Source organism: Mastomys coucha, unplaced genomic scaffold (genome assembly GCF_008632895.1).
Source record: "Mastomys coucha isolate ucsf_1 unplaced genomic scaffold, UCSF_Mcou_1 pScaffold2, whole genome shotgun sequence".
In the NCBI taxonomy this organism is placed as follows: Eukaryota; Metazoa; Chordata; class Mammalia; order Rodentia; family Muridae; genus Mastomys; species Mastomys coucha.
In genome coordinates this window covers 5,497,885-5,507,044 of record NW_022196902.1, presented here as the reverse complement: position 1 = coordinate 5,507,044, position 9,160 = coordinate 5,497,885, and the positions used below count along the sequence as shown (strand labels likewise).

General features: G+C 44.9%; 1 protein-coding gene across 2 annotated transcripts in view; it reads left to right on the top strand.

Moving 5' to 3' along the window:
- The first annotated feature begins 661 nt into the window (after positions 1-661).
- Ltv1 (LTV1 ribosome biogenesis factor) overlaps positions 662-9,160 on the top strand; it is a 19,738-nt gene continuing 11,239 nt past the window's right edge. Inside the window, exons 1-4 of one of the 2 annotated variants that reach the window (XM_031380428.1) lie at positions 662-810; positions 1,627-1,758; positions 3,391-3,552; positions 8,657-8,744. In XM_031380428.1, the coding sequence (XP_031236288.1) occupies positions 808-810; positions 1,627-1,758; positions 3,391-3,552; positions 8,657-8,744 (385 nt within the window). In that variant the 5' untranslated portion in view covers positions 662-807. Of the gene's footprint in view, positions 811-1,626; positions 1,759-3,390; positions 3,562-8,656; positions 8,745-9,160 lie in introns of both variants that reach the window. The other variant, XM_031380426.1, reaches the window with a different exon arrangement.

The following is a 9,160-nucleotide window of genomic DNA, read 5'->3' as shown; positions in this document are numbered from 1 at the left end:
CACCAGCCACCTGAAGGTATAGTACAGAAGTTTATTTAGGGCATGGGAGTTAAGAGAGTAGTAGGGGCAAAAAGAAGGAAGAGAGGAAAGAAGTGGCCATGATCACATGGAGAGAGGGAGGAAGGGAAGGGGAGCAAAGGGGCAAGAGGCAAGAAAGAGGCAAGAGCATTGTGGGGGGAGGGGGGTAGCAGTCCCTTTTATAGGGTCAAACCTACCTGGCTACTGCCAGGTATCTGTGGGGGTGGAGTCCAGACAGAATACCAACCCTTAGGAACTGTGCTAAAGGTCAAAAGATGTAAAATGAAGACCCTAAAAATGGTAGGCTCTGCCACTTGGAGCTAGGCCTTGGTTGTACATTGCTTTCCTGCCATAAGCCTACACAGACTTGGTCTTGTTTTTGTTTGTTTTGATTGCTTCTGTTTTGTTCGTTCTCAGTTAAAAATAGGTAAGGAATATCTTCAGTGATAATGTGTCATTCATCTGCCGAGGGTTGGGACCAGAAACTCGCCCTCAGGTAAGTAAGTAGGCTACTCCCTACCTCCACTAACTCCAGCCAGGAAGGCCCCGCCCCCTGAGAGAGAGAGTCCTGCTAGCCCCGCCTCCCGGAAGTTCCCGGGAACGTTCAGTCACCACGGGCCTACGCCACTTCCGGCTGCAGTCTAGCGGCTTGTCAGCGATTGGCTCATTGCCCCGCCATCGTGTGACGCGCTGTCCTAGGCCGGTGGACCCACGTGTGGAGCTGCCAGGAGGTACCGGCGACCCGCGGTTCGGCTGCCGCTGTTCCGGAAAGGGAGTCCCTGCCTCACCATGGTGAGAAGACCGCGGTGCCCCGGGAGGGAGCCGCCGGGCTCCGGTTACGTCTGTCTGCCGCTCCCTGCGGCTGGCTTAGGACACTGGCCGCGCGGCTTGGTGCCCCGAGACCAGTCACTAGCCCCGCACCCCGCCCGGGGCGGACTTCGGAAGGAGAAAGATGGTTTCCCTTTTGCAAAACCCCGGGAGTTTACAATCCGACGGCTTTGGGAAACTCTGTCTCTGTGACACAGAAGCTCCGCCCCCCGCTTCCGGGGTTCACCTTTGGCCACCTGGTTAGCAGCTCTGGTTAGACCCTGAGTTGAAGAGCAGATAAGAATATATCGAGGGGTCAGTAATCTGAACCTTAGTTGTCTGTGCCCTAATCTTATTTACTACTTAGTTGATGAAGTGTCTGTCTCTACATTTTCTTGTGGCAGGCTCCTTGTCTTGTTGATAACAACTTTTGGAGGACCTTCCGCGAGCACCCATTAAAAATAAATAGTCTTTAGGCATTTGCACCTCGCCCTGTTTGATTTAACTTCACTAAGGTCATTAGCTTACTGATATGCTTGCTGAGCACGGAGAGTTTTTCAGACTGTCCACTGACATATTCCCAGCACCTTGGAACAAGTGTCTCAGAGTAGGTACCCAGCCAGTGTTTGTTGGAGAAGGTAAGTGTGGACGCTTCAGGAGACGGGGACTGTTGTCTGGCTTAGATGTGCAAATCTGAAATACTGCTCACCCTTCACATATTTACCTGAGTGTACCTGTGGCTGTGGAATTGCACACTACGTGGGGGTTGTGTTTTATTGACTTTTCCTGATTGTCTTGTAGCCTCACAGAAAGAAGAAGCCCTTTATAGAGAAGAAGAAAGCCGTGTCTTTTCACCTGGTCCACCGGAGCCAGCGAGATCCTTTAGCAGCAGATGAAACTGCACCCCAGAGAGTCCTGTTGCCTACACAAAAGGTAGATCCTGTTCTGTAGCCACTAAGGTTTTAGGTGAAGACTAGTTTTGTAGTCCTGAAGATGGGACCCAGGGGACTTAGGCATACCTGGCAAGCACTGTACCCCTGAACCATTCCCCCAGATTTTAATACTGAGCTGATACTCTCAGAAGTTGCCCCCCCAAAAAAATGAACTGTGACTCGGTTTCCAGTCTCTGTGCTGATGTTTGATGTTGTGTATTTATTTTGATTGACAGGCTAAAACATCTTTGAGATTATTAATTAAAGAGATCTTACAGAATATTAGTCAAGTTCACTTGACCACAGCCTATATCTGCACAGTGTTATTTAGGCTGTGGCATAATGCTCAGTCTCTGCTTTCTGTTAGGATTTTTGCCATATTACAGTCATCTTCCATTTGTATTTTTGCCCCCTAGTCACTCATGTCATGAAATATAAAACATCTGAATTCATGAATTAGCTTTGGAAATCCTAAAGAGGTCTTGAAAAGGTTGGTTTATGTTAGCGTTACACTTGTTTTTATTGTTGTTGTTGTTTTTGTGTTTTTTTGGATTCTTTTTGGGTTTTCAAGACAGGGTTTCTCTGTGTAGCCCTGGCTGTCCTAGAACTCACTCTGTAGACCAGGCTGGCCTCAAACTCAGAAATCCGCCTGCCTCTGCCTCTCAAGTGCTGGGATTAAAGGCGTGCGCCACCACTGCCTGGCAGTGTTACACTTGTTAAAGATGGATAATGGAAAAGTTTTGGGGGATGCTGGAAAGATGGCTCAGTGTTTAAGTACTTGCTGCTCTTGCAGAGGACCCAGGTTCAGTTCCCAGCACCCATATGTAGAGTCACAACCATTTGTGCTCTCTGTTCCGGGGGGGTCTGATACTCTTTTGTCCTCTGTTGTACTAGTCACACATACACATGTAATCCAAACACTCATTTAACATGTAAAAAACGGTTTAGTTATTAGTGGGCATTGGCCTTCATTTAGCTTTTCCTTAAAGCCACCGCGTTACACCACTTCATGAAAAGCTTTCTTTGGGTACAAATACAAGAAACTATACTTACTGTCAAAGTCTCCAGATCTTTTCTTCTAAGCCTCCAGTGACATTTTTTGATTGTGTGTTACATATATTTCTTACCTAGAGTTGTCATGCAGAACTGTGTAGTTGAAAGATTTCTTCTCATTCTTGTTATGTGTATGTGCCCTTGCTTTACCTTGTCTTTGAGACAAGGTCCTCTGCATTTTTCAGGCCTGTCTTACGTCCATGGATTCTGATGGTCTGACTCAGCCTGGCTTGCCATTCCATTATAAATTTATGTAACTCTGGTTTGCACTCTCTGTAGTTTCGGTATTTGTCAAGAGTCAGTGATTCCTGTCAACCAGTATTCATGTGCCGTCTACCTCCTGGAAGTTGTAAGGATCCTGCTCTTTTTTTTTTTTTTTTTTGGTTTTTGGAGACAGGGTTTCTCTGAGTAGCCCTGGCTGTCCTGGAACTCACTCTGTAGACCAGGCTGGCCTCGAACTCAGAAATCCACCTGCCTCTGCCTCCCAAGTGCTGGGATTAAAGGCGTGCGCCACCACCGCCCGGCTTAGGATCCTGCTCTTAATTGCAGCAGGATAGCTAATTCCATCTTGTTGTCCAAGGTAAATGATGAAGAAAGGCGAGCAGAGCAGAGGAAGTATGGAGTGTTCTTCGACGATGACTACGACTACTTGCAACACCTGAAGGAGCCCTCTGGGCCCGCAGAGCTTATTCCCAGCTCCACTTTCACCACATACTCCTGTGATGAGAAAGAAGACACCTCGGTATTTTCAGTAAGCTTTCTTGGCCCTTTAAATGTGAAACCGTGCACGGGGTGGGGGGGGGCATATCTTGTTTTTTAAGTCAATAACTTTGGGACAGTAAATGGTCTATATAGAGTATAGAGTTTCTGCCTACTGCTGTATCAACATGTGCATATCTGTACCAAAGGATGTAGGCGATTTCTCTGGTAGCTGGTGTCAAGATTAACAGCCGTTTGTGAGGTTCAGAACTTTTGAGTCATGTCAGGCTGCATTTTCCATAGAAGGAAAATGGCATTCTGTATCCTGACCTTGTTTTATGATCATAAACTGTTTTGGGCATGGAGTTTTTAGATCTTTAACACTTGTGAACCCTTCAAGGTAACCATAGAGAGCAGCATGAACCGGTTGTGATGAAGTAACTTAATCCCCTCAGCAGGCCGCTGTACTACACTTTTCCCTTTATATACAAACAGGCACATTCACTTGTGCCTGGTGCCACTCACAGAAGTCCCACTGATGCCTGCTTATGTTGAGGATGCCCCTTTGGTGTGCCACTTTGTCCTTTCATTTTATTGCCTGCACTTAAAAAGGAAAAGATATTGGAATTTTCAGCAAAAGAAAGGAGATGGAAAGATAAGATTTAACTCTTCCAGGGCAAAGCTCATTGCCAAGGAAATAAAACTCAGGCTTCTGAGTGTGTCCTGAAGAGGCAATAACTGCAGCTAAGCAGTTGGTTTTCTCGGTAAAGCCATGGCACTGCTGCATCTCTACCACAGGACCAGTTTCTCTTGTCCCCCTCTAGCAGGGTACTTACTGCTCTTACCTTTGTACCCCACTGAGGGAGAAGAGAAGCCTCCTGCTCACTGCTTTCTCTTTTCTAAGAAGAAAAGTTTTAGTAAAGTCATAGCATTGTTCAACACGATGAACAATGTTCATGAACAGTATTCTCTACCAAACAGAGAAAAGCTAGCTCTTAATCCTTAATTCATTTTGAATAAAAGTAGTCCCTTTTTTTCCTTAATGGAATAAAGCTACTAAGTGGGCAGTTCATTTGTGTTTATACAGACAATTACACAGATGAAATAATTTAAAAGCAGAGGTGTAATATACATACATGAAGGTGCCATGTTGGAACCCAGTATATGGTAACCTAGAAAGAAGTGGCTTAGGTGGCACTGATTTTGCATTGTAAAAATATGACTTAAAGCACTTTTTTAAAAATTTTTTTTGTTTGTTTTTTACACTCCATATTTTATTCCCCCCATCCACCCTCCAACTGTTCTACATCCCATAGCTTCTCCCCACCCTGTCTCCATATGGATGTCCCCACCCTCACACCCCACCTGGCCTCTGAATTCCCTGGAGCCTCCAGTCTCTTGAGGGTTAGGTGCATCATTTCTGCTTGAACACAGACCCAGAAGCCCTCTACTGTGTGTGTTTTGGGGGCCTCATATCAGCTGATGTATCTGTCTGTTTGGTGGTCCAGTGTTTGAGAGATCTCGGGGGTCCAGATTTATTAGACTGCTGTTCCTCCTACAGGGTCACCCTCCTTAGCTTCTTTCAGCCTTCCCTAATTCAACAACAGGGGTCAGCTGTTTGTGTCCATTGGTTGGGTGCAAATATCTGCATTTGACTCTTTCTGCTGCTTGTTGGGTCTTTTGGGGGGAAGTCATAGTAGGTCCCTTTGTGTAAGCACTCCATAGCCTCAGTAACAGTGTCAGGCCTTGGGACCTCCCCTTGAGCTGGATCTCACTTTGTGCCTGTCACTGTACCTTCTTTTCCCCAGGTTTCTCTCCATTTCCATCCCTGTAATTCTTTCAGACAGGAACAATTATGGGTCAGAGTTGTAACTGTGGGATGGCACCCCCCCCCTCATTTGATGTCCTGTCTTCCTGCTGGAGGTGGGCTCTATAAGTTTCCTCTCCCTACTGTTGGGCATTTCATCTAAGATCCCTCCCTTAAGTCCTGAGAGTCTCTCACCTCCCAGGTCTCTGGTTAAAGCACTTTCTAAATTTGAATTTGTCCGAAGGATTGAGCATAGAACAGGAAAGGACTGTGATGCAGTTCGGGGTGGTCGAGTAGATGTGTCTGCTCAAAGCCTGCCTTTCCTTTCACATGACAGCATTACTTCTGGGAGAGGAGAACCGAAAAATCAGTGGAGTTGGAATTACTACAACTACTAAAATAAACACATCAGTATTGGAATTGTCCTTTATTTGATCATGTGACTGGTTTTCAAGACTTGATAAAATCCCATAGGTAAATTTACTAACCCCTCCTTAGTCTCAGAATTTTAAGAAAAATCACTGTAACCTTTAAAAAGTCTAAAAAATATATTGTTTTAGCCATTCTTTTTTTTTTTTTTTAAATAATTTTGTTGTTGCTGTTGGTTAGGACAGGATATTGGATATTCTCCATTCAGAGTAACAGAAAACTCCACTTCAGACTTGTTTTAAAAATACTATATGGTTGCATACCTTTAGTCCCAGTACACAGGAAACAGGCAAGAGGATGTCTGAGTTAAGGCCAGTCTGGTATACATGCAGAGTTCTGGCCAGCAAGGCTGCATAGAAGACCTTGCTTTAAGTAGATGTATAAAGATCGCTCTTCTTGCTTCTTCATGCTGTGAGTAGGGATTACAAGCTTGCAGCATCGTGATTTGTTATCACAGTCTTCACAGAAGACTAGTGCAGGGTCAGTGGGTAAGAGCTTTTGTCAGACTGGCAGCCTAAACTCAGTCCACAGAGAGAGAGAGCCAACTCCATAAAGTTGTTCTGACCTACACAGACTCCACAATGATGATGACAATAATGGTGTCATGGTGGTGGAAAGTAATAGACAGAGGTCTACGCAGTTGTATGTGTTAATAGGTGAATTGTATAGCATGTAAGAATGTCTCGGTAAAGGTTTGTTTGTTTGTTTTGTTTTTTTTTTTGGTTTTTTGAGACAGGGTTTCTCTCTGTAACCCCGGCTGTCCTGGTACTCACTATGTAGACCAGGCTGGCCTCGAACTCGGAAATCCGCCTGCCTCCGCCTCCCAAGTGCTAGGATTAAAGGCGTGCGCCACCACCGCCCGGCTGGTTTGTTTGTTTTTAATATTATGGTTTTAGCCAGGAATGGTGGTGCACACCTTTGATCCTAGCACTGGGGAGGCAGGTCTCTGAGTTCCAGGCCAGCTCAAGGTACATGAGTCCTTGGTTGGTTGGTTGGTTGATTTGGTTTGTTGTTGTTGCTGTTATTATTGTTTTGAAATGACTTTACAATGGGGAAAAAAAAACCATGTTACCCCATATTTATGCCACTGGGAATCTCATTTTAGATGCTGTAACAGCTTGTTGTGTATGCATTGCAGCTGTGAACCTTTGTGCCATTATGTCTCAGAAGGAAGCTTCCAGAGTCCTCTTCCACCTTTCTTCAGGCAGGTTCTTTATGTGTGTATCCCAGGCCAATCTGGAAATCTGACTCTTTCTGCCTCAACTTCCCAAAAGCTGGAAATCCAGGCTTGCACTACTCCCCAGCTACAGTGCTTGATTTGTGCCAGCGAGAGCCTTGAAGTTGTTCTGCTACTGGACTGAGGGCAGAGTGGATGAGCTGGGAGACACACATAGACACAGCATTGTATACACCCTCCCATACTAGCTGATGGAGGAAAGGAAATGAAAGCTAACGGTTCAGTCAGAGTGTATGTATGTATTACATGCATTGCATGTTAAGACTGAAGAGCGAAGGTTACTGAACAGAAAGCTCTAGGATTGGCTCTCTACAGGAGAATAGGAACTGAGCTGACCACCAGATGTGGTCCTACGTGGAAGAACATTTCAGTCAGGAACTGACTTAGGTGCTGTTTTGGATCACAGTGACAGACTTATGTGTGCTCACTAAATTGTATTGAATTATTACATTACAGTGAGGCACTAGGCTTGGTTCCTGTGGTCTCTTGCCAAGTAACAGACATTTGGATCTTAAGGAGCCTTGAGACATCAGGACTTGTTAAAAGTGCAGGAAGGTCACATCTGGCAGAGATAAGAAGATTGAATTAGAATTGACTAGGAGCAGCTTTGCAGTGACTTCATTAACGATACATAGGATGTTGCCCAAAGGAAAGGTATGAAATCATGGTGCATGAGAGTTCAGAGGAATATAGTGAAGGAGAGATGCGTTACCTCCATTGCAGTTAAGTCAACACTGCCATTACCAGACCTGTGGGATGTTACCTCTAATGTAAGAGGGAAAACTGCATTATGTTTGAGACTGCAGGCAGGTAGAGGTATAAAGTGTGGGTTCAATTCTCAATCTTAGTAACTGATTTCAGGCATGTAACTTTTCAATTTTTGAGCTTTTTTTTCCCCCACTGAAATGTCCATACTAACAGCTTGGAGATTAAGTGGAGTAGTGTGTAAGGTGCTGTGAAATGTGTGAAAGGGTCCTGTTAGGGTGGTGATGGCGTGTTGAGAATATTTCCTGGCACACAGGTGAGAGATCCAAGGATGCGGTGGTCCAGCTTCCTGAGTCTGGTAGCACGTCTCCCAGATAGTGATTAAGTCTGAAACCAAGCTCTTGGTAGACTACCCGCTTCTTGGGGACTCTAGGAGATTCTTTCCCTCATTTGACTCTTGACTTCCATAGCCTGCCAGCAGTGTGTCTGCAGGGCTCTAGATGAGGGTGCCTCACTCCTTCTCCCTCCATTGTCACATCTCAGTCTCCCCTTTATGTGAGGGCAAGCCAGCTATTGAACTCATGTTTGAGATCAAGGGAATACATATGGTTGTGGTCTTCTTACTGACAGTAGACCTAAAGTAAGGTAATAAAGGTTGTCACATAGCACATGTGAGAGACCTATCCACTGGCGTTCATAGCAGACCACTTTCAGCTTGTTACTCCATTAGTCACATGAGGACAGCGCTGATCAGCTGTTGAGATTCACCTGGTGTCAGCCTTAATGTTTCCTAGCGATGAGTAAATTGCAGTATTTCCTCTGGAATAAGCCATAGCAAGCCTATTTCAAGTGTGGTCACAGCACCTGGCTGGCTGGATATGAATTTTGAAAGCATGGTTTCCAATCTAGTACAGTGGCTGAGCAGTATTTTCTACATAGGTCTAACAGCTGTGTAATTTCCTTTTCAAGAGCACTGGAATTAAGTTGCCTTCATCAGTGTTTGCATCAGAGTTTGAGGAAGATGTTGGATTGTTAAACAAAGCAGCTCCAGTTTCAGGTGAGTTTAACTTTTTTTTTTTATTTTATTATTGGAAAATTTCAGACATGAGTACTACGTTTGCATGATTTCTCCCCGCACATTCTCATCCCCTGCATCCCTCACTGCCTCTTAACAACATGACTGCTTGTCCTTTAATTAGTGCTGCATAATATGTGAATGTGTAAATACAGCCTATTGGGCCCATTTAATGTTCTCCATGGGGGGCTTAGATAACTCTGGAAGGTTGTCCCTGGAGAAGACAGACTGGTTATTCCTCTTAGCAGCTATCAGTTGTAGCTCTTGATCTAGGGATGGGGCCTTATGAAATTCCTCCATCCACCATCAATGTTGGGAAGTCGACTGATGCTTTTTTTTTTCCTATGGATCTTTTCTTTTTTCTTTTTTCATTGTAATAAGGCTGTATTTCAATGACC